The sequence below is a fragment of the Mirounga angustirostris genome, unplaced genomic scaffold (genome assembly GCF_029215605.1).
Source record: "Mirounga angustirostris isolate CCGP_5_RB_7025 unplaced genomic scaffold, mMirAng1.0.hap1 SCAF_2, whole genome shotgun sequence".
Taxonomy (NCBI): Eukaryota; Metazoa; Chordata; class Mammalia; order Carnivora; family Phocidae; genus Mirounga; species Mirounga angustirostris.
The window spans coordinates 89989925-90015826 of record NW_026991710.1 but is presented as its reverse complement, the minus strand read 5'-3'; the positions used below and the strand labels follow the sequence as shown (position 1 = coordinate 90015826).

Here is a 25902-nt window from a genome sequence, read left to right as displayed (position 1 = left end):
CTCCTCGTTCGTCAGTTCGTTGCCAGCCGCAACAACTGTGCCGCCCACATCTCTGAGGAGTTTTCAGCTGCGCTCTACCCAGAGGTGGATCTGGTGGCGTCGTAACCCAGTGCAAGGGCTTCCTGCGTTCTCTTGAGCGCTCGTTTCTTCCGGACCTCTTGACGTACGCACGATTGTGAGCGCAACTGTGCCTGTCCTTCTCTCCTATGGTTTCACCAGTTAAAGGAAGAAAGAAATGCGTGTATGTGTGTACTTTCCTTTAAAAATATTTTTTCTTTAAAAGTGTATTTTATGTGACAAAATAGCTTATTCAATTTGTCAAGTGCTTTTTTTTTTTTTTTTTTTTTTTTTAACACGCTTTAGTTAAATAATCCCTACACCTAACTGGGGTCCAACACACAACCGGGAGATGAAGAGTGGCAGGCTCTTCCGAGTGAGCCAACCAGGCGTCCCTGTCCAGTACGTTTTTAGCGCTGACAGGCTCTGGACCATCTATGCTGCAAGCTTCTCTTCCCCTTTTTTCTTTAAGCCCTTGATACCTAATTTCAGCTTCCAATGAAATTTCTCTTCCAAAGAAAGCTAGTGATCTATTTGTTAAATTTGGTTGGTCTCTTACGCCAGAATCTTTTTTTTTTTTAATTTTAAGATTTTATTTATCTATTTGACAGAGAGAGACATAGGGAGAGAGGGAACACAAGCAGGGGGAGTGGGAGAGGGAGAAGCAGGCTTCCCGCGGAGCAGGGAGCCCAGTGTGGGGCTGGAGCCCAATGTGGGGCTTGATCCCAGGACTCTGGGATCATGACCCTAGCCTAAGGCAGACGCTTAAGAACTGAGCCACCCAGGCGCCCCTACACCAGAATCTTTTGAGACCTTACCTTGGTATTTGACGGAGTAGACCGCCTCTTCTTTGAAAGGGCAGAGATTGGTACCTACTTCACAGGGCTGTTTTGATTCGGCAAAAACTTTGTAAACAACTATGAAATACTAGAAATCGCAATATGTCTTCTACACCAATGTATAAGCTTCTTGAGAAGACCCCTAACAATCCTACATATAAAAGGAACTTGATAAATTTATTTTTTATTCAGATTTGGTAAATGTACTTTAAATTCTGTACGTAGTATAGAAAACTACTCATAACTTCCTGCCCTATTTTGCTTTACTTCATTTAACTTTCATGTTCGGTGTTTAGCTCCATTTGGTGTCCACTGTTACCTCTAACTCACTGTGATGAAATCAATGAAGTTTTACAAGACCTTCAGGATTACTTGGTGCCCCTTTATTTTACTTATTGTCAGTAGGCACTAACATTCAGAGAGGTGAAGTAACTTTACCAGCCAGTTACGGGAACAAAGTAGAACCTTAGATTCTCAGTCTTCAGTCCTTCTGTCCCCACCCTCCATCTTTACTCTTCCCAAATTGTACATCATTCCCCTTCCCTGTTAACCCTCGTGGTAGCATCATACTCTTGGTGTCTGAATCTTTGAACTCAGACTTTTGAGCACTCTCCTCTATCATTGTTATCACTATCCCCACCCCAGCCTTGATTGGTCTCTTTTCTCCAAAGCTATCAGTTTCTATTAATTCCTTGGAAGATAGCTTTGTGCTGTCATTACAGGCCTCCTGTTGTCACTACCACACTTCCTTGTGTTAATTTCTACCCTAAATCACTCAATTTAATCTACAAGAATTCAGAAGTCCAGAATAAATGCTTCCATGTTTAACTTTTCTTCCATCTGTATTGCATGTGATGACATACTGACCTAACTAAAAGAGTTTACTCGTGCCATAGCCGTTCTCAAGGCCTCAAATAGCTCCCCATTTCCTTTAGCAACAAGTCTAAAGTAAAATCTTTCCATTGAGTAGGTCTTCTATGTGATTAATTTTATTTCCTTCCTATGTTGTACACCATCCCTCTTCTTAATCAGGCCAGCACCATTGCCTTGCTTCTCTTTCTCCATTGTTGTCATATACTTCCTGCTTAGAAAAGCTTCATTTCCCATCTACCAGACCAGCTGTTTTCTATCTTTTTTATCCCGGAGGAACCCTTAAAATAATTTTCATGCGTTTGAAACCCCTGCATAAAAATGTTATAAGTGTGTGTGTGCATGTATTTATATATATAATAGGCATATATATATGTAAATATGATCAAGTTGTAGACATGATCCAATAATAATTGTCAATGATCTTTTTTTTAAACTGGTAAAATACACATAACAAACTTTACCATATGAATCATTTTTAAGTGTATAGTTCAGTGGTTTACACTATTGTGCAACTCGTTATTTTGAGTAGAGAATGATGTTTTTCTGTGAATCTATTTCTTTGTCCAACTTATTAGCCTATTCTGTGTACGTTCCCCTCCTCACAAAGGATATCAATTGTGATTCAAATTTTTAAAAAACTTTTATTAATTTATTTGACAGAGAGAGAGAGCACAAGCAGGGGGACGTGCAGAGGGAGAGAGAGAAGCAGGGTCCCCACTGAGCAGGGAGCCTGACATGGGACTAAACATGGGACTGGGTCCCAGAACCCTGGGATCACAACCCCAGGGGAAGGCAGAAAGCAGCGTTCAATGGACTGAGCCACCCAGGCGCCCCAGTTGTGATGCAAATTAAGTAGGAGAACAAACTTCCATTTGTCCTTTAATTTAGTAAAGGTTGCAAATTGATTTTAATGAATGTTAATCTCTTTTTATAGGCCTATATTTGGATAAAAGTGTTATTTTTGAAGTGAAAAAATAGTGAAATTAACCTATCTAGTAAGAAATCTTTTCTTTTACCGTGTATATCCTCAATTCTGAGTCGATCTTGAAGCTGGCATACATAGATTTCATTTTCAGCTAAAATAAGATGATTTCTGTCTTTGTTCTTAATTTTCATTATTAGACAAGATAAAGCTTGCTCACATAAGTAAGAGGTTGAAAAGTACAGTAAAATGTTTATTACTTTTCTATGAATGGTATAGGATGCTTTTCTTTTACAGAAATCCAGAACTTACAGAAGGGCAAATCAGTAAATTTCATCTTACATTTATAATCATTAATTCACAAAATTCTTCCTCTTCTATCAAAGTCAGGTGCTCAGACTGAGAAGATTCAGAGAACAGAGTCCTCATTCAGTCAGACACTTGTGTTGTGGAGAGAAAATACTGTTTCGTTTTTTTTTTCCCTAGGTGGTTTGGTCTCAACTTGAGACTTGACATTTCCTCACTAAATGCAAGCAGCAGTGGAAGCTTCAAGATTTCTTTTTGCCATGTGATTTTTTCCAAAATTTTTATTTCCATTTAAAACCAAGAATCTTATCACTTGAAATCAAAATATTTTCTCCAAGCCCTTGAATATACTCAACTAATTCAACTAGTTCATGTGATGAAAAAATGTCTACTAAGTAGGCTAGTTTCTGAAGCTCTTCTTGATCTTCAAAGCATTTGGCAAAACCTAGCCTACTATTTTCTTGGAAGTATTACCACAGTTCACTTTTCAGCTCAAACATCCTGTTAAGAAACAAAATCTGTATTAGTTTCTCTTACTGTGTAACAAATCACCCCAACACTTAGTGGCTTAAAACAATAAACATCTTGCATAATCTCTGTAGGTCAGAAATTCAGGAGCAGCTCAGGTTGGTGGTTCTGGCTCAGAGTCTCTTATGGTCTCAGTCAAGATGTTGCCTGGGGTCGCTGTCACCTGGAGGCACAACTGGGGGTGGAGGATCAATTTCTAACGTGGCTCACGTGTCTAGCAAGCTAATGCTTTCTATTGCCACCACATGCACCTTTTACAGAGTGCTTAAGTATTTTCATGACGTGGCAGCTGTCTTCCCGTACAACAAATAATATCCTAAGCCATAAGACTTTATGCATGTGGCAGAAGATTTATGTGGTCTTTGTCCAGGTTTTCAGTTCCTTAAACATTGTTCAGTGAACTAGCCTTTGATAAGTTTAGGCATTTCTTTTTTTCTCTCTCTTTTTTTTAAGATTTATTTATTTTATGGGGTTCCTGTGTGGCTCAGTCGGTTAAGTGTCTTCCTTCGGCTCAGGTCATGATCTCGGGGTCCTGGAATCAAACAACCCCCCCAACCCCCACCTCTATCAGGCTCCCTGCTCAGCGGGGAGTCTGCTTCTCCCTCTCCCTCTGCCCCTCCCCACCCCCTCATGCTCTCTCTCTCTCTCAAATAAATAAAATCTTAAGATTTTATTTATTTATTTATTTGAGAGTGAGAGCAGGGGGAGGGGCAGAGGGAGAATCCCAGCAGACTCCCCCTGAGCAAGGAGCCCGACTGGGGGCTTGATCCCAGGACCCTGAGTTCATCACCTGAGCCGAAATCAAGAGTTGAACACTTAACTAAGCCCCCCATCACACCCAAGTTTAGGTATTTCTGTAGCATCATCCCAAATTATTTTCATTTCAGCTCCAGAAGTTTCTGACACCAGCGTATCTCTGGGAAGAAAGCAGTGTATTGTGAATATATCAGGATATTCTTTTTTTTTTTTTAGGATTTTATTTATTTATTTGTCAGAGAGAGAGTGTGTGCAAGAGAGCACAAGCAGAGGGAGAAGCAGGCAGAGGGAGAAGCAGGCTCCCTGCTGAGCAAGGAGCCCAATGCTGGGCTCCATCCCAGCACCCTGTGATCATGACCTGAGCTGAAGGCAGACGCTTAACCGACTGAGCCACCCAGGTGTCCCAGGATTTTCTTTTTTGTAAGAATGAACACTCTTAGGGAGCAATGTTCAGATCAGTGGGGCATCATCAGTGCAGATTGCCAATGCACTTCTTCAAGATGTACCTTTTGTTTTAAATACGAAGACAAAGCAGTAAATGTATCTTGGCCTTTGCTTGTTTAGGGTAGCATTTTATAGCAGAAAAATTCCCTTGAATTTCACCACGATTTATGTATCTTACAAGTGGTACCATATATCAAAATCTGTTGATTCATCAGTCTGAAAAAGTTGTTTTTTGGTTTATGACACAAAATCTCTGCATCATGTGACATGTTACTATTTACATCCATTTATAATACTTTGAGAGTAAAACCTTTTTAGTTTCTCATGTCTTATCCCAGCATTTTACTCTCTAAATTTACATACTAGAGTTGTGAAATTCTTACCAACTGTTGGGCTTTTTCCATTTTTAGTCAGAAAGTTCTGCTACTTAACAACTTGCTTTCTGGATTTTTATTAAAGGTAACCTTTTTTTTTTTTTTTTTTTTACTTTTTTTTTCTTAAACAAATCTTTTACTCTGGGATTCCTATGGCCATTTTAAATTTTTTGCTCCTTTTTAAAAAATTTTTTTAAAGCTTTTATTTATTTATTTGTCAGAGAGAGAACACAAGCAGTGGGAGGGCAGAGGGCAGAGGGAGCCCGTTGCAGGACTCAATTCCAGGACCCTAGGATCATGACCTGGGCGAAAGGCAGACACTTAACCGACTGAGCCACCCAGGCACCATGACTTTCTTTTTTAAAACTTTCATTAAAAAAAAAAAAAAATTTTCAAACATAAAAGTTCAGAGAGCAGTACAATGAACCTCTATGTACCTATGATTCAGTTTCAGCAATTACCAGCCTTTTGCAAGTCTTGTTTCATCTATCCCTTCATTACTATATATATATAATATATATTATTATAAATTATAAACTTATTTATAAAATATTTTATTTTAAAAATATTAATTTATAATTCTAAATTATTTTATTTTATAATTATGAATTACTATAAATTATATATATGTACATATATATATATATATATTTTTTTTTTTTTGCTGGAGTATATTGTGGTAAGCCCCACATAGCATTTCACCCATAAATCTCCAACAGAGGACTTTTTAAACATGGGTGCAATATCATTATCATACCTAACTAAAGTAATAATTCCTTAGTATCAGCTAGTAACAGTCTATGTAGAATTTTCCCTAATTATTTCACAATGTCTGTTAATCGTTGCTTTAAGCAAGTAAAGATCCAAGCTATGCCTATGCATTACATTTGATTGATATGTCTCTAACTCTCTGATTCTTGATCAGTTTTCTCCCCCTATTTTTTTTCTTGGCATTTGTTTGTTGAAGAAACTGAATCTTTATCTTGTAGTATTTTCCAACCTCTTGGTGGTATAAACCATGTTTCTCTATCCTCTGCATTTCCTATAAACTGGTAGTTAACTGGTAGTGAGATCTTGCAAACTGATTATGTTCAAAGTTCAATTTTTTTTTTTTTTTTTGCAAGAGTATTTCATGTTTTCCACATGAGGAGGCACTTGGCATCCAGTTGTCTCTCTTGGCAATATTAAGATTGATCAGTGGGATCAGGGTTTCAGCCTAATTTGTCTATTAGAAAAATTCCCTTCCAGCTTTTCACCTAATGGTTTTAGCAACAATTGATGATCATCACCTAGATTTATTGGTTTATAAGTGTATGCAAAGTGGTGATATGCTAATTTTATTGTTTCTTCTGCAATTAGCTGAGATAAATTTCCCTCATTTTTAAATATTTATTTTTATTTCAATCCTTTGTTGTTACTGTTATTTTTTAAGTGCTTAAATTGCTTCATCTTTGACTTGTGAGAGCCCCTTCAAGTTGGGTCCTGTATCTTTTAATACCACTCACTAGCCTCTAATAGCTTTCTTGCTTTCTGACACAAGATGTCTTTATCTGACTTATATGTTTTCTACCTCAGCCCTTTCTCCAAGGAGCCCTTCCTTCTTTTAGTGAGAAATAGTATGTAAAGAACATGATCTGGGCACAATGGGGTAGTTTTTGCTTCTGTATTATCTTAACTTCTAGGCATTATCGGTGAATACAGATAGGAGGTATATATTTTTAGAAAGAGAAAAATTATGGTTCACACTGACATTTTCAATTCAAAGTTAAAACTACAGTGTTTTTGCTTCTTTGAATTCAAACTTGTGCCTCTTCTACCCTTTAATTATGACATTAACCCAATTACTTATTTACTTGAGCCTGCAGACTTACATGTGTTTGTGTGTGTGTGTGTGCATAAAATAGTTGTCAAGTGTTGATGTTATTATTTACAGACTGCTGAATCCTATTTAAGATTTTGTTTATATCGATTTGATGGTATTTTGAGTTTTTGCACCTTTAGTCATAAATGAGGTTGATCATTTTCTTTTTCTTGTGCTGTACATTCTGGTTGTGTAGATCCTTACTAGGATCTCTGTGGATGATTGTGCAGGAGAGGGGTAGGGTGGGATGTGAGGTCTCAGGAGCTTGCCTATGGCTTATTTTTCAAATGCACAGATTTCCTGAACCCCATGAAGTTGTATATACCTGGAATGTTTCTTTGCTTCTCCTGCCCCACTATCCACTCAGGAAGTGCTAAGTTAGAACATGATGGGCCGAGAGCCTTCTGTAGACTTTATCCTGGAGCAAATGCTGAAGTAAGTTGCCCCAAGAATGGGGTACTGGCTCAGGGCACCTGGCTGGCTCAGTTGGTAGAGCATGCAACTCTTGGTCTTGCAGTTTTGAGTTCGAGCCCCATGTTGGGTGTAGAGATTACTTAAAAATAAAATTTAAAAAAAAATGGGGTACTGGCTCAGCTGTTCTTACCTTTCTTTAATTGACCATGTAGTCCATCACTTCTCTCAGATTTCCACTATCTCTATTTATTTTGTGGTCTCCCTTATTCTGGATACCTCGTTGTCACCTATATAACATTTCTTAAACTTTGTTAAGTTTTGCAGTTAATCTCTTCCTCTCTATTGTACATCTTCAGTAATTCTTCACTGTTTATATCCTATTGATGGACTCCCTCTTCAGTTTTTGATGGTGCAATGGAATTATTTTTATTTTTTATTTTTAAAAAAGATTTTTTAAATTTATTTGAGACAGAGAGAGAGAGAGAACAAGTGAGGGGGAGGATCAGAGGGAGAGGAGGAAGCAAACTCCCCACCGAGCAGGGAGCCCGACACGGGGCTGGATCCCAGGACCCTGAGATCATGACCTGAGCCGAAGGCAGACGCTTAACTGACTGAGCTACCCAGGTGCCCCAGAATTATTTTTATTTTTATATTTATTCTCACTTACATGTTAGGAGGGAAGAGATAGTAACTACAGAGAATGTCAGTCATTATGAACCATCCATTACATTTCCTTTTTAATTGCTGACAGGAAAGTCATTTTCTTCTATTGATTTTATAGTCAGTCATTTTAATAACTATGACATTAGGTCTAATACTTTTTTAAGCACTTTTAATCTAAGTAGACAGCCATTTCATCGCAAATAATGGCAATTTTGTGTCTTCCACTCCAGTATTTATGTTTTTTCATGTTTATTGCCTCCAACAACAACAGTATTGAGATACAGCATCTTTGATTTTTCTGGGTTTGCCTCAAGTGTTTCACCATTGTATATGGTGTTTACTGTTGGTTTCTACCCTTTATCAGGTTAATGATATTTGTTCTTTTTCTAGATTGCTCACTTTTTAAAAATTAATAATTTATGTTAAACATATCAAACACCTTTTCCATATCTTATGATATAATTATACAGATTATCTTATTTAATCTATTATTTTAATTAATTAAATATTTTAATATACTGAATTACATTAATAGATATCCTAATGTTGAATATCCCTGTAAATTTCTTAAATGCTCCCCACTTGGTCATTATATTTTTAATATACTGTGGTTTATAATGTATAATTTGCTAATATTTTATTTAGGATCATTGCATATAAATGAATAATCAGTTTTAATTATTAACTTATAGATTTCTTTCAGAGGCCCTTCTTACCAGTTTTGGGTATCAGAGTATTGCTAATAAATTGGAGGGCTTTCCATCTTTTTCTGTGTTCTAGAAAAGTTGTAAATAACAGAAAGATGATCTTTTTCTTTTTAAGATTTTATTTATTTATTTGACAGAGAGAGAGAAAGAGAGAGAGGGAATACAAGCAGGGGGAGTGGGAGAGGGAGAAGCAGGCTTCCGGCTGAGCAGGGAGCCCGATGCGGAACTTGATCCCAGGACCCTGGGATCATGACCTGAGCTGAAGGCAGACGCTTAAGGACTGAGCCACTGAGGCACCCCAGTAATAATCTTTCTTAAAAGAGTTAGTAAAATAAAATCTTTTTAAAAAAAATAGGGGCACCAAGCTGGCTCAGTCAGTAGAGTATGTAACTCTTGATCTTGTGGTTGTAAGTTCAAGCCCCACATTTGGTGTAGAGGTTACTTAAAAATAAAATCTTAAAAAAGAGAGAGAGTTAGTAAAATTTAGTGTCTTTGGGGGGTTAAAATCTTTAACTTTTCTATTGCTCCTTAGCTATTAATTTATTTGAATTTTCTACCTCCTCCTGAGTAAATTCTGATCATTTTATGTTCCTTGAAATTTTCCTCTAGATATTCAGATCATTTGGTAAGTTGCACATGCTTTTATCACTTAAGGTTCTAAGTGACAAGCCACCAAACCAACTCTGGCTAACTTTAGTAAAAGAAAATTCATTTGGAAGATAATAGGATATTCACACTCTTGACAGAAGGCTAAGCAACTAGGCTTAAGAACTGAGGATAGTCACTCAGGAAGGCGAAAAGGAATGACAGGAAACTTGTGTTACAACTAACAGCTAAACCATCTGACCCGCACACAGCTGCTGCTGCTGCTTCAGTAAATTATTCCCTATTGGTACTTCTGTTCTATGCTTAACTCAGGATTCAAACACCAGGGAGAGACTCTTTGATCAGTCCCTGGTCTAGAAGAGGGAATGGAAAGAGGCTGGGATTGGATTTCTTAACTTCTGTTTTGGAAAGCAGGTGCCGGGAATTATTCTCGCACCAAAACAACCCATAATAGAAGAAAGATAATTCCACAAAGAAAATTGGGAACCTGTTATGAAGGAAAATGGGTGTTGGCAGCCCCCCAAAAATTCCCACTTCAATATTTTAACTCTAAAATTGTTTTACTCTCGCTCCTTTTTTTTTTTTTAAATTTCTCAAAATGATTCATTGGTTTACATATCAAATCTGCTACTTTTTTACTTCCTGGTTTCTTTACTATTGCTTATGTCTTTATTATTTCCTTTCTATCACTTTTGATTCATTTTATTTTTTTAATGCTATCCTGAGCTGTATGCTTAGTTCACTTTTTTTCAGTGATTTTGTTGTTGTAAAAGATTTAAATGTAATTTGGATATTTGTCTTTTTTGTTGTTTTTTCTTTAATTTAATTTTTTGTCTTTTAAAGATTTTATTTATCTGTCAGAGAGAGAGAGAGCAAAAGCAGGGGGAGCTGCAGGCAGAAGGAGTGGTAGGCAGAGGGAGAAACAGGCAGAAGGAGAAGCAGGCTCCCTGCTGAGCAAGGAGCCCAGGGCCTGGCTCAATGCAGGGCTCTATCCCAGGACCCTGGGATGACTTGAGCCAAAGGCAGACGCTTAACCAATTGAGCCACCCAGGCGTCCCATGTTGTTGTTTTCTTCTATTCTTTCTAAGCTTAGAAATCACCCCTTACCTAAGGTTTAATACTTGTTTCAGTTGAATTTCTTTTAGAGATAAGAACCTTGATTCTAGTTTTAGCAGTATTATAAAGTGTATCAATAAGAATTTGGTCAGGAAAACTTGAACCACTGTAAGTATTTTAAACCGAAAAGAAGATCAGAAACAGTTCTCATTCACATGGGATGAGCAACAATATACATCACAGTTTTTCCATAGATCTTATCTCCCACCTTCCGTCGTAATAAAGTCTGAGGAAATCTGGATCATCTGGACTTCCTATAAAACACCACATTCTTCCATTACATTGATGGCAATACCTTGATCAGAGCAGGTAAGCAAGAGGTGGCTAGCATGCTGAATGCCTTGATAAGACACATATACTCCAGAGGGCAGGAGACAAGGCCAGGATATCTTGTCTAAATTAAAAAACAAATTATTTCATCTTGAACTGCCTTGCACAAGGAAGAAAGCACAAAACACTGAGGAATACTGCTCAGGCTGCCAGGGCAGGAAAGTGTTCTGCAGTGGTTTGACAGAGGCTATGATGTTAGAATTGCCAGTGGTGGAAAAAAATATTGTATCATGTTTGAGAAAGAACCATTGAGAGAAATACAGTAGAGAACCCTAGGGTTCTGGAGCAAAGCCATGAATTATCTGCAGCAAAATTGTATTCTTTTTGAAAACAACTGTGTACTACTGGACCCTGGTAAATCTGGAACTACTGAACATTGGACACTATATCACCATGTGACCAGAAATGCCCATTGTGAGCCAGGTCCTAACAGACCCACAAAACATAAGGTTGAGCAGGCCTAGCAAAAATGTATTATAAAATGGAAGTGTTGCATCCAGAAACAAATACAAACCGGACCAAGGGCACTAGCAAACTGCATCAGCTGGTAGCTCGGATATCCCCCTCCCCACCTAATCCAAACTGTTGCACCCAAGTCCTTCCCTCAGCTCATACCTATGGCTCTATAAGGAATATGGTATGACCAGGAGGAGGGAAAAACGTGTTTGGTTTACAGATGGGTTGGCTCAGTATGTAGGTACAAGCTGAAAATAGACAGCAGCCGCAATACAGCCAAACTTAGGAGTGGTTTTAAAAGACACTGGTAAGGGAAAGTCTTCACTATGGGCTAGAGCTTCAGATAATACACCTGGTCACCCACTTTGTGTGGAAATATCAGTGACCCAAGACTAGACTGTATATGGAATCCCAGGCAATAGTGATTGCCTGATGATCTTTTTCTTAGAATAAAAAGTATTCAAGGATTAAGAACAAGAAGATCTGGAGTAGAAACGTGTGGACGCACATATAGGAGTTGGAATGAAGTATAGAAATATTTGTATCATGTGTTAATACCCACTAGCAAAAGATACGAAATAACCACAAACTGACTCAGCCAATTGGTATCAGCCAGTGCCAGTCAGCAGCCACCCCAGTGCTAGCACAGTGGGCACGGGAATAAAGCGGCCATAGTGGCAGAAATGGAGGCTAGCCATGAGGCCAATATAATGGGCCCCTTAAGATTTAGTTAGCTCGGGCGCCTGGGTGGCTCAGTTGGTTGGGCGACTGCCTTCGGCTCAGGTCATGATCCCGGAGTCCTGGGATCGAGTCCCGCATCGGGCTCCCGGCTCAGCGGGGAGCCTGCTTCTCCCTCTCATGACCCCATCCCCTCTCATGCTGTATCTCTCTCTCTCTCTCTCTCTCTCAAATAAATAAATAAATAAATAAAATCTTTAAAAAAAAAAAAGGTTTAGTTAGCTGATGCCATCAACAAATGTCCATCCTGAAAGCAACAGAGACTAATGCTGAGTCACCAAGATGGCACAATTCATCAAGGGTACCAACTAGCCACGTGGTAAATTGACACAGTTGGTCCTTTCCATCTTAAAAGGGCCAGTAGTACATTCTCACAGAAATAGACATATATTCCAGGTTAAGGTGTTCCTTTCTTGCCTGCAGGGCCTTAGCTGGGATCATAATCCAAAGGATTTCAGCATATTTAATCTTCCAACATCCTGTCAGACAAGGGGACCCACCTGACAGCAAAGGAAATGTGAGAGTGACCATGCAGTTCACTGGGCATATCACATACTGCACCACTGGAAACCTGGCAGCCGTATGGAGCATTGGAACAGCCTGCTGAATGCAGAATTGAAGGGCTATTTAAAGGCAATACTCTGAGGACTGGGTGCTGTCCTTCAGCAAGCAGCATAGGCCTTGAATCAAAGACCTTCATTTAGCATTGTATCCCCAACAGAGAGAAGATGGAGGTCTGGGAGCCAAGGAATAGGAGCAGAAATGACCACACATACTGTCACTCACAGTGACTAACTGGGAGCTTTGTGCTTCCTGTCTCCACAACTGGAGACTTTGCAGAGTTAGGGATCTTGTTCCCCAAAAGAAGCATACTTTTACCAGGAGGCACAGCAAGAATTCCAATGAATTATAAGCTAAGCCTTCTGCCTCATGCACATGGATTGGGCTTCTTGTGTCTAGGGACCAGCAAGAAAGAAGAGGAGTCACCATGTTGATAAGGATAACTGACCCTGTTCATGTAGAGGAAGTAGGGTTGCTGTTATATAATGAGGGAAAGGAGGAGTATGTATGGAACCATATGAGCTCCTTGGGTGCCTCTTGTGAGAGTAAAAGGATAAAAACAGCAACTATGGTCTGAGAAGGAAATGTAACCAGGGGCTCCAGGAAGTTTGTGAGTCATGACATTAGGTGAACACCTGAGGCTGTCAGAGGTGGAAGCTGAGGTGAAAGGAATCTATAATAGATAGGAAAGAGGCAGAGGATGAGTATCACCTGCAGCCTCGAGATCCACTACAAGGGCCAGGGCTCTAGTTTTTCTTACCACTTCCCTCTTCTAAATTTTCCCCCAGGAAGAAAGGCCTCCTACAATTTGGAAGGAGCCACTCCCGGAGCATATACAAAAAGTAGGTCTAAGACAGCAAATGGTGGACTCTGAAAGACAGGGAGATGAGTTTCCCAGATCCCACTTCATGGAAGGTTTTGCTGCCCTAGCTGTGAAAAGTGTGATCAGCAGACACTTCTGATGGCAACTAAATGTCGGATCCTTCAGGGTCTGCCTCAGCTGCAGAGAAGGGCCTCACCTAAGGGGATGCCTTTCCCGGGCAACCCACACCAGGTGACTGGGCAAGGCAGGGTTTCATGGTCTAGCCATTTCTGTCTGACCCAGCGACACTTGATAGGCCACACTCACTCCAGAGCTCCCCATGAGTTGACCAGGGCTTTGTTAAACGTGCATTGCAGTCTCACTTTTCTCTCTGCTCACTCCTGCTTCTCCTCCCTTCTTTTCACAGGAGTTAATTTCTAGTAAGTTATCTTGTACCCCCAACTCTGTCTCATGTCTGCTTTGGGAGAACCCTCACAAAGTTTTCTATGCTCAGAGGATATAATTTGATCACAGCATAACTGATGCATGGTAAAGGCACTGTTTTGTTGAGGATTTTTAATGTCTTCATCACAGCTTTCAATATGATATACTTTTACTTCTTATCTCCTTGTCTTCAACCTTAAGGAAAAACCATAATTTTGTTTTACCAAAAACATAAGAAATTTTCTTCCAGTGTAGTTTCTGTCTTCCCTAGAAAACAGAATTGAGGCATTGTCTAGTAACAAAGTGGGGAAATCAGTTTCCTCTGGAGGAAACATACTCCCTATTGGTCACCTCCCTCAGCTATTTACTGGGAAAATCTTTTTTGGTTTCAGTTACGGTAAAACTCTGGATTTTAGCCAGATTCTCTGAGTTCAAAAGTACAAAGCTCTGTAGGACACTTGCTCTTTCTAAATGTTTTTTCAAAGGTTAAAAATTAAGTTTCAAAGAATACCCAGGGTGCAGAAGAGAGACAGACACTGAGACTCTCCAACATGAAGCTTGCTCATGTTATTTTGTTACATTTGTGCTTCTGCATAAGTTTTTGCAAGGTAAGTAACTCAATATTTATGTAGACTATTTTAATTAGATTTTTAAATATTATAAAAATGTAAGCAAAATCTTAAAGACATGGGGGAAGGGAGGAAAAAATATAATAAGATGAAATCAAAAGGCGAGACAAACCATAAGAGACTCTTAACTATAGGAAACAAACTGAGGGTTGATGGAGGGTAGGTGGGTGGGGGGATGGGGTAACTGGGTGATGGGCATTAAGGAGGGCACATGATGTAATGAGCACTGGGTGTTGTATGTAACTGATGAATCACTGAACTCTACCTCTGAAACAATACATTATATGTTAATTGAATTTAAATAAAATAAAATTTAAAATAAATAATTAAAAAGTAAAAAAAAAAGAAATCTTAAAGATATTATTTTGTCCTAGAGATTACATAGTTCAGATACCAACAGTGGCAGTATATAGTTAGTAATAAAAATTTTATGTTAATATCTTGATGAAAGAGCTTTAAGAAATTGCTTTTTTCGTGTGCCCATATCTGTGCATAGAGATTGAACTGAATGAGATTTTTACTAATATAGATCTGTAATTTATAGTAATCCTATTAAATCAAAAAATATTTACCAAACTCCTTCTACATGCAAGGTATAGTGCTGGGCAAAGAGCATGTCTGATTTCCAATAGCCCTTCGGTACAACTGTAGGAAGATGACATAAACATGACAATGAGGAAATAATAAGCAAGATTTAAATAACTTTTGAGAAGGAACTGTTTTAATTGCCAAAATGTTACATTTAATTGCCAAAAATGTTACAAATATCATGTGCCGAGGGACTTTAATGAGAGCGAAAATCCCTTCCTGCTAAGAGGTCAAGAAGAGTTTATGGACCAGTGGGATTTGAGCTGGATTCGTAATTCTGGATTAGTGTAGAGAAACAGAGTGATTTCCACCCTTTTCAGCCTGGAAAAGCAGCAAGTGCTATGGTAGAAAAATAGTAAAGCCCTAGTCTCCTCCAGGTGAATAAATCCATTTGATTAGAATGGAAACCTTGTGGGGAACTTGGGCAATCAAAACTGGTATGACAGATTATAGCCAGGTTGGAAGATCATCTATTAAGGTTAGATAGGCTCTAGATATTTTAGACAATTATTGATGATCACTTTTGTGATCAAAGCATTTTGAAACAGGATTACAAAAACTGTTTTGTCTTAATGCCAGCTTAGAGAAGCAAGTATTTAAAGAAAACTACCTAAGAAATGAGAATTGCTTAATTTAAGTTTCCTGTAACTTCTAAGATGTATATGCAATGCTTGTAACAGAGAACAAATAGAAATAAAGTAAGTGCTCATTGATAAGAAATTGATTAAATTATTGTACATCTATAAATGAACTATCATGTAGCTATGAAAATGATGCATTTTATATTTATTGGGAAAAAAGTCCTTACTAAAATCTTATTTTTGTTAAAGAAGAAAATATACACACGTTCATGTATCTGTGTATATGTGTACATACACACACACACATATACACAGATATAGCTGCTCATCTAAACAGCAATTTCAAAGTTCCTGGAGGGTATATATCAAATAGATACCAATTGGTATCTCAGGTAATGAGATTACTGGTGATTTTTATTTTTTGTTTTATACATTTATGAATTTTCAGAATTCAGAAATTCTGTTTTATTCATTATTCATTTTTTAAAATACCAAATAAATGTGTGTTACTTAGAATAAGGAAAAATTTGTTTTTGAGGAAAAGATATTTCAGCCACATTTTTGGTTCCCGTAACAAAAACAATAAAAAACAAAACAAAATAGTACTTTTCACTTACAGAAAGGGAAAGAGCCTCTTTTACTGAATAATCATTCAATAATAAAGTTGTCTTCTTTCCTTTAAAAAACAGCATTTTATAGGGATTGTCATATTTGTGAAAATTTCAGAACTTCTTAAAATATTAATTTATAAAAGAAAATGGAATGCTGAGAGATAACCATTTTTAAATGGAAGTTGCCATAGAGACAACATAAATGTGTTCAAAGAAGTTTTAAAATGTGTCTACATTTTCTAAATGAAATAAAATACATACATCTGGGAGAAATTTTTGTTATTTTTAAAGCTAGGACCAGATTTCCCTCTAAGGAATAAAAAGTCCCATGCCTTTTTTATATCAAAACATTTTGATGGACTTATTTGAAGGTGGATTATGTCAATGGCAGGAGTGAACTGGCAGCAGGATGGACTTTGGTTGTTCTGAAAGGGGAAATGAGAATTCTAGTTTTACTGCCCAGACAAACAGATAAGGGGACTCAGGTTTCTCTGGGAGATAAAACCAGGACATAGAGGGATTGGCTGCTGTATTAATAACAAAGGATATTAAAGAATAGGGAAGCCAAATGTTTCATTCAATATGGTTATTTACTACTGTGGGAGTATTGTGCTGTAACATAAACCCTGACCAAAACCTTAAATTTTTATTTACCCTAAAAGTTTATTACAAACCTAAGTTTATATTGGTAATATTTTGGAAAGAAAGAATGAGAGTGATGTTCAGCAGAGTGATGAGCTAATGGAAAGACAATATGCACAGGAAGCAACATGCAATGCAGAGAGTGAGGTCAGCAAAAATGGCAGAGTAGGCAAATCCAAACAGTTGTCTTTCCACACACACATGCACACACACACACAAATCATGCAGACTGTCAGAACCAACTTTGTCAGAACTCCAGTTATTAATCAAAGGCCTACAGCCTCCAAATGAATACTGGATGAAGGAAAAGGCAACTTAAGATGTTAGGAAAGTTTGTGACATTTCTACTTGCCCTTGCCCTACCCTGTCCCCACTTCAGTGCAGTCTTGAAGATGACAGTCCACATGAGGAACTCTTGTTCCTAGCTCCAGAAGGAGCAGAGCAGACTTTATTTAAAAAGAATGGTGTTTGTCTGTTCTAACCTGCCTGGGACATACTGGAAAGACTGATCAAACATATTTGCCTTTGTTTTGCCTAACTCAGAACTCACTCAGAGTGGAAAGACAGTGGGAATTCCTCAAAAACACTGTGACATAGGGACACCTGGGTGGCTCAGTCAGTTAAGTGTCTGCCTTTGGCTTGGGTCATGATCCCAGGGTCCCGGCATCAAGTACCCCATCAGGTTCCTTGCTCAGCGGGTAGCCTGCTTCTCCCTCTGCCTGCTGTTTCCCCTGCTTGTGCTCTCTCTCTCTCTCTCTGACAAATAAATAAAATCTTAAACAAACAAAAACAAAAACATTGTGAGGCACCAAACAACCTGCAGCTACCTGGGACAAGATTACAGTTGGGAAAAATGGTAGAGTGTCAAAGCTTGGGAGGAAAATTTAGGGAAAGAGTTTCTGTGGGAAATTAGACCATTCAAAAGTCCCTGTGAATACTTGGGAATTTAAAAAGCAACACACATGCCCAGGGCAGGATGCATGCTCAGGAAAGATCTAAGAAGACTCTAAGCCTACACCTCTAGATGATCTCTAGGCTGAGTGCAAGCAGGAAGTGAAGGCTAAGAGAGAATTGAAAATGGCCTGACTAAGCGTTGAAGGGGTACTCAAGCACAGAGCCAATTTGCAAAGTCTAGAAGAGGTTTTTGGTTGTTGAATAGAGGAGTTTCTTATTCTTTTTATTTTATTTCTATGAAAAACTCACTAGAGTTTTAATAACAGATTTGAGCAGGCAGAAGAGTAAGTGAACTTGAAGATCAGTCAATTAAATTATCCAGTTTGAAGAGCAGAAAGAAAAAAATAATGAGAAACTAACAGAGATTAAGACCTATGGGACACCATTAAGAACACCAAAATATACATAACAGGAACCTCAGAAGAGGAGAGAACAGGTTAGAGAGAATATTTGAAGAAATAATAGCCAAAAGCTTCCCAAATTTGAAAAAATATATGAATCTACAGATTTAGGAAGCTTAGCAGCCCCCAAAAGGATAATGCAAAGAAATCCACACTAAGACACATTATAATGAAATTGTTAAAAGCCAAGGAACAAAACAGAATGTCTTGAAAGCAGCAAGAGAAAAGCAACTCATCATGGACAAGGGATTTTCTTTTTTTAGAGTTTATGTATTTACTTGACACAGAGAGAGAGACAGCTAGAGAGGGAACACAAGCAGGGGGAGTGGGAGAGGGAGAAGTAGGCTCTTGGCTGAGCAGGGAGCCCGATGCGGGGCTCAATCCCAGGACTCTGGGATCATGACCTGAGCTGAAGGCAGACGCTTAACGACTGAGCCACCCAGGAACCCGAGAAGTGATTTTCAATAAGATTAGAAGTACATTTCTCATTAGAAACCATGGAGGTACGGAGAAGAGAGTGGGATGACATTTTTAAAGTGCTGAAAGAAAAGACTGTCAATCAGGAATCCTATATCGAACAAAACTATCCTTTAAAAATGAAAAAGAAATTAAGACATTTTCAGATCAACAAAAGCTGACAGTTACTAGTAGACAGGAAATTCACTCTAAGAAAGATAGTCCTGCAGGCTAGCTAAAATATGCTAGACAGTAACTAGAAGCCATAAGAAGAAATAAAGGACTTCAATAATGATAACTATGTAGGTAAATAGAAAAGTCAGTGTAATTTTATTTTTGGTTTGTGGCTCTTTTTATTTCACATTATTTAAAAGAATGTATAAAAAATAATTATAAATCTATGTTAACATGCGTACAATGCCTAAAGATGTAATGTGTGACCATAACATAAAAGAGGGGATGGACCTATATAAGAGCAGGGTTTTTGATATGCTCATGAAGTTAGGTTGGTATCAATTCAAACTAGATTGCTATACATTTAAGTTGTTAAGTATAATCTCCATGTCAACCACACACACACACACACACAAAATCTTAAAAATATACAGAAAAGACATGAGAAGAAAAGCAAAACAGTTCACTACAAACAAATCAACTAAACACAAAAGAAGTCAGTAATAGAAGACATAAAGAACAACAATATTATAATACATACAGAGAACAAATTGCAAAATGGCAAAAGTAAGGCCTTCCTTAAAAACAACTTAAATGTAAGTGGGTTAAATTCTCCAGTGAAAGGCAAAGATTGGCAGAATTTATTTTTTAAAAAACTAACCATGGTCCAACTATATGCTGTCTACAAGAGACTCACATTAGATCCAAAGACAAATAGATTGAAAGTGAAAGGATGGAAAACAATATTCCATGAAATAGTAACCAAAAGGGAACTGGAAGGGGCAGCATTAATATCAAACAAGATTAAACTTAATTTTGTCTTGTTATGAGAGACAAAGAACATTAGATATTGACAAAAGAGTTCATTTAAAATATATAATTTTAGGGGCGCCTGGGTGGCTCAGATGGTTAAGCAGCTGCCTTCGGCTCAGGTCATGATCCCAGGGTCCTGGGATCGAGCCCCACATCAGGCTCCTGGCGCAGCGTGGAGCCCGCTTCTCCCTCTCCCTCTGCCTCTCCCCCTGCTCATGCTCTCTCTCTCTCTCTCTCTCTGTATCTCTGTGTCTGAAATGAATGAATAAAAATCTTTAAAAAAATAAAATAAAATATATAATTTTAAACATATACACACCAAACAGTAGAGCTCAAAATACACGAGACAATGACATAATTGAAGGGAAGAATAGAATTCTATGATAATCATTGGAGACTTCTATATCCCACTTTCCGTAGTGGATAGAAAATCTAGACAGAAGATTAATAAGAAAATAGAGGATTTTAATAGCACTATAAATCAACCAGACCTAACAACAAGACATATAGAGCACTACACCTAACAGAAGTAGTAAACACATTTTTTTCAAGTGCCCATAGAGCATTCTCCAGCATAGGCCACATGTAAGGCCACAGAACATGTCTCAAAAAATTTTTAAATATTGAAGTCATAAGAAATAGTTCCTCTAAAGATAATGGAATAAAGCTAGAAATCAGTAACAGAAGGAAAACTGGAAAATTCACAAATATGTGGAAATTAAACAATATACTCTTAAATAACCATGGTCAAAGAAATCACAGAATAAATTAGAAAATACTTAGAAATGAATGAAAGCAAAAATACAACATACCAAAACATATGAGATGTGGCAAAAGCACTTCTCACAGAGACATTTATAGCAGTAGATGCCTACATTAAAAAAAGAACAAAGATCCTTAATAAGAAACCTAACCTTAATTAAACCTTACAAGAACCAGAAAAAGAAGAGCAAGCTAAATGAAATCTAGGAAATAATAAAGATTAGAATGGGGAGTTTTTATCATGAACAGATACTGAATTTTGTCAAATGCTTTGTATTTCTATGGTGTTGGTAATTATTTCTGTTTCGTTTCTGATTTTATTTATTTGAGTCCTCCATTTTTCTTGATGAGTCTGGCGAAAGGTTTATCAATTTTGTTTATCTTTTCAAAGAACCAACTGTTGGTTTTATTGAACTTTTCTATCTTTTAGTCTCTAGTTCATTTATTTCTGCTCTGATCTTTATTATTTCCTTCCTTCCACCAACTTTGGGCTTTGTTTGTTCTTTTTCTAGTTCCTTTAGGTGTAAGATCAGATTGTTTGAGATTTTTCTTGTTTCTTGAGGTAGATCCAATTGTTATACATTTCCTTCTTAGAACTGCTTTTGCTATATCCCAAAGATTTTGGACCATTATGTCTTCATTTTCATTTGTCTCCATGTACTTTTTTATTTCCCCTTTGATTTCTTCACTGATCCATTGGTTGTTTAGCAGCATGTTCTTTAGCCTCCAAAAAAAAGAAGAGGAAGATGGTGAAGAAAAAGAAGGAGAAAAAAAGAATGTAGATGGGAAAAAATAAATAGTAGGAAAATAGAATCAATTAAACTAAAAGTTGGTTCTTCGAAAAGATCAACTAAATTAACAAATCTTAGCTAGACTGTTAAAAAAAAGATGCAGGGCACCTGGGTGGCTCAGTTGGTTAAGCGACTGCCTTCGGCTCAGGTCATGATCCTGGAGTCCCGGGATCGAGTCCCGCATTGGGCTCCTTGCTCAGCGAGGAGTCTGCTTCTCCCTCTGACCCTCCCCACCTCATGCTTTCTCTCTCTCTCAAATAAATAAATAAAATCTTTTAAAAAAATAAAATAAAATAAAAAATAAATAAATAAATTCACCTGGAAAGACTAACTCTCTTCCACTGTGGTTCTCCAAGAGTACTGTGTTGTATTTGTACCACTGCTATATCAATTACCACAATCTGCCTTGTTCCCCAGCTATTATGTTTCTATCTTTTTTTAAAAAAATATTTTATTTATTTATTTTTGACAGAGAGAGAGAGATAGCAAGAGAAGGAACACAAGCAAGGGGAGTGGGAGAGGGAGAAGCAGGCTTCCCGCTGAGCAGGGAGCCCGATGCGGGGCTCAATCCCAGGACCCTGGGATCATGACCTGAGCCAAAGGCAGACACTTAACGACTGAGCCACCCAGGTGCCCCTTATGTTTCTGTCTTATTGCCTAGATATCAAGCCCTTGGAAGACAGAGCCCATGTACGTTCATCTTAGAGAAACTTTATACACAGCAGGAGTTTAATAAATGGTTTTGCATTTATTAATAAAATTAACCAATTTCATTCATCAATTCATTCCACAAGACTATATTTAGCACCATTTTTTTTACTTCTTAATATGATTTATGAGATTCATTGATTTCTTCCAAGGCAGAATTTTATGTTGGCTTTAGGATAATAATAGCTCCCATTGATTTCATGCCTAGTACCTGTCAACCATTATATGTTTATAATTTCTAATCCTTGCAATAGCCCTGCAAAATAGAAGATATTAGCCCCATTTTCCAGATGAGGAAACACACAATTCTTGAGGGTAGGTAACTTACCCTCAAGTAAGGGTAAGTACCCAAGCTAGGACTAGAAGTCAGGTTTGTGATTCCGTAAGCCACTACACCACATCATCTCATCTGTACTGTGGGGTAGGTGAGTCTGTTTTGTTCCTTTCCTTCACTTAATCAACTCCAAAAAGAAGATTTTAGTTTGTTAGTGTTTATTTTGTGTTTTACAGCTCTCTTCAATATTAAACACACCTCAAAAGGATCTGGTAGACAAAAAGTGCTTAACTGAAAAATACACACATCTCTCCTGCAAGAAAGTCTTCTGCCAACCATGGCAGAAATGCATCGACAGGACCTGTATTTGTAAACTCCCTTATCAGTGCCCAAAGAATAGTACCCCAGTGTGTTCAACTAACGGGAAAACCTACCCAACTTACTGTCACCAAAAGAGTTATGAATGTCTTCATCCAGGAGCAAAATTTTTAAATAACGGAGCATGCACAGCTGAAGGTAGGAAAAGCCTAGTTGAATCTATGATGTAAGAAGGAAATTGTTTACCATACTTTCTATTAGAAAATAATTTTGCTATGAAATGTTATGATGACAGTTCAAAATTCCCCTCTAGACCCTGACTTGTAATTGTGGTGCTAACTAAAGAAATTAGTCAGCCTTTGAGACCACAGCACAAGGCCCTGAGGCCAGTCCTTCCCCTTAGTGCCTGTGCCATTCTCTGCTGCTCAGGCCTTCAAAATTATCCCACCCTCACTTCTCCCTGCCCAGCAGAACTATTCCCAGAGCCATTGAGTTGGTTCAGAACCCAATGAACAAGTCTTTACGTGAGATGGATACTGATGCACCTCTGGACCTCCATCTCCAGTAATTTCTTCCAGCATCCATCCCACCAGCCCCTACCCCTAGAGAGCCCCAACCCCATTGGCCCTGATCTAAGGGGAGCTCGGGCCACTGCTGACCTAGGACATGCTCTAACCTAGCAAACTTGGCACATCAGACGAAAGAGCTTGTCTACACTCCATCCAGGTTCCTAATTCAGTGAGGAGGCTGGGATGCTGATAGGTGGATTTGTGGAGTAGTTAAGGTTAGGGATTTCACTGTCAGATTTAGTGGCAAGCCCCTCCACCCCACCTCGGTTATTGACAAGCTATGTGACCCTCAGACCCCATTTTCCACATCGGTAAAATGTGAGTAACACTAGTTCCTAACTCACAAGACCCTCATAAAAATTAAATAAAATGATGTATGTAAAGGTCTTCACACAGTGTTTGGCACACAAAAAGAGCTCATGAAATTTTAGCTATGATAGCAAACCTCAGGCTTATCTTCTGATATCAATTATCACAGGCATTTCATGAACTGATAAAAAATACTCAAAACATTCCCTTTTTTAAAGATTTATTTATTTACTTGAGAGAGAGAGCATGCAGTGGGGAGGGATAGAGGGAGAGGGAGAGAAAGTCAAGCAGAGTCTACGCTTAGTGAGGAGCCTGACCTGGGACTTGATTTCACAACCCTGAGATCAGGACCTGAGCTGAAACCGAGAGTCAGGCGCTCAACCGACTGCCACCCAGACACTCAAAACTTTATTTTTAAAGGTACCATGACATATCCTGGCACACAGTAGCCTAGATATCTGTGTGATGCTGAGTGAAGATCTTGAAGCACTGTGGAACAGGAAGAAGAGAGCTCTCTACTGCCTGTGGGAAAGAAGGGAAGCAATAATGGAGATTTTGTCAGCAGCAGACTTTTGTTTTCTTGAGGCATTAAATGCCTTAAGTGTATGAGAATACATAAAACTTTTTTACATCCTAATTATTTGGCTTACTCTGAAGAGCACAGACTTGGAAGTGAGATCAATATGGTAGCTTCCAATTCTTGGCTTCCCCACTGGAGCGAGCAACTTAACCTCAGGTGTAAAAGTGGAGGATAAATATCAGTGTAGTCTTCACAGCATTGCCTTATGAAATAATTGCTTACTATTATTTATGAAAGCCTTCATGGTGTTCAATGTTAATTTGAAATTATCTCTTTTGTTATTTTAAAGGCTTTTCATCAAGAGGAGAAACAGTGAATGCCTAAATATTGCTCATTCTTTTGTTTTTTTTTAAATTTTAGGACAATTTAGTGTTTCCATAAAGTATGGAAATATCACTTCAGAAGGAATTGTTGAAGTAAAACTTGTAGACCAAGATAAGACAATGTTCATATGTAAAAAACCCTGGAGCATGACAGAGGCTAATGTGGCCTGTTTTGACCTTGGATTTCAACAGTGAGTGTTTGTGTCAGTGGATTTTTCCAGGATTGGTTTTATTGTTCCAACTATTTGTTTGTTTCTTTTTTTTTTAATTTTTTTTTTTAAGATTTTATTTATTTATTTATTTGAGAGAGAGAGAATGAGAGAGAGAGAGCACATGAGAGGGGGGAGGGTCAGAGGGAGAAGCAGGCTCCTTGCTGAGCAGGGAGCCTGATGCGGGACTCGATCCAGAGACTCCAGGATCATGACCTGAGCCGAAGGCAGTCGCTTAACCAACTGAGCCACCCAGGCGCCCCTATTTGTTTGTTTCTTTTTTCTAAGATAAGGTATCTTTTTTTTTTTAAGATTTTATTTATTTATTTGACAGAGAGAGAGAGTGCACAAACAAGGGGAATGAGAGAGGGAGAAGCAGACTCCCCGCTGAGCAGGGAGCCCAATGCAGGGCTCCATCCCAGGACCCTGGGGTCATGACCTGAGCCGAAGGCAGATGCTTAACCGACTGAGCCACCCAGGCACCCCAACTATTTGCTTTTTCATTACCCAGTCTTTCTCTGCCGTAATTTCCTCATATTTAACTTGCCTCATAGCACTGTTAATGAGGATTCATGTTTCACCAGCCCTTAGAACACCACTGAGCACAGAGCATCTGTAAGTTTGTTTAAGTATCTGGATATGAATCCTTTGCAATTCCAGAGAGTTGTAAATATGTTCATTACTATCTATCTCTGCTTGTCTATAATTATGTCCACTTTTTCATACCTAATATTGTTTATCTATGCCTTCTCTCTTTTTTCTTGATCAACCTTGAAGAGATCTATTTGATTGTGTTTTTGATTTTTATATTTTATAGGCAAACTTCAACTTCATTAAGTTTTGTTGTTCCCTTTGGCTCTCTCTCTTCTTTTCTTTATTGTATTTTTCCTAATTCCTTGAGTTAAATGCTTACTTAACTCATTGATTTACAACTTTTCTTATTTCCTAATGTAAGCATTTAAGGTACAAATTTCCCTCTAAATAATGCTTCATCTGCATGCCATAAGTCTCTGGCATAAAAGTGGTGTTTTATTTATTGTTCAATTTGAAATACTTTTTGATTTTCAGTATAATTTCCTTTTTTGATTTAGAAGTTTCTTTTTTACTTTCCTAATGAATATATATTTTCTTTCAGTTAACTTTTTGTTATAGATTTCTTACTTAATTGTACTGGGGTAAGAGAATGGTCTCTATATGATGACAATTGTTTAAATATTTGTTGACACTTGCTTTGTGCTGAGTATATTTTATTTTATTTATTTTGTGCTGAGTATATTTTAAATGTTTCATATGCAGGGTTCTATATAATAAATATGTTGTCCATTAAAATAAGTAAGCTTGTTAACTGCTTTGTTCAAATCTTTTCCTGTTTATTTACTTACAAGCTTTCTATCTTTATCTTTTAAATGTGTC

The 25902-nt window shown here is 37.9% G+C and overlaps 1 protein-coding gene across 5 annotated transcripts in view; it reads left to right on the top strand.

Annotated features, from left to right (window-relative positions):
• Nucleotides 1-107: 107 nt before the first annotated feature.
• The window catches only part of CFI (complement factor I), a 57043-nt gene continuing 31248 nt past the window's right edge, over nucleotides 108-25902 (top strand). Inside the window, exons 1-4 of one of the 5 annotated variants that reach the window (XM_045880597.3) lie at nucleotides 114-241; nucleotides 14283-14405; nucleotides 22418-22697; nucleotides 24318-24471. In XM_045880597.3, coding sequence (XP_045736553.1) covers nucleotides 14349-14405; nucleotides 22418-22697; nucleotides 24318-24471 — 491 coding nt within the window. In that variant the 5' untranslated portion in view covers nucleotides 114-241; nucleotides 14283-14348. Of the gene's footprint in view, nucleotides 242-12413; nucleotides 14406-22417; nucleotides 22698-24317; nucleotides 24472-25902 lie in introns of those variants that run through there. The other 4 variants (XM_054508773.2, XM_045880596.3, XM_045880598.3 and 1 more) reach the window with 4 other exon arrangements.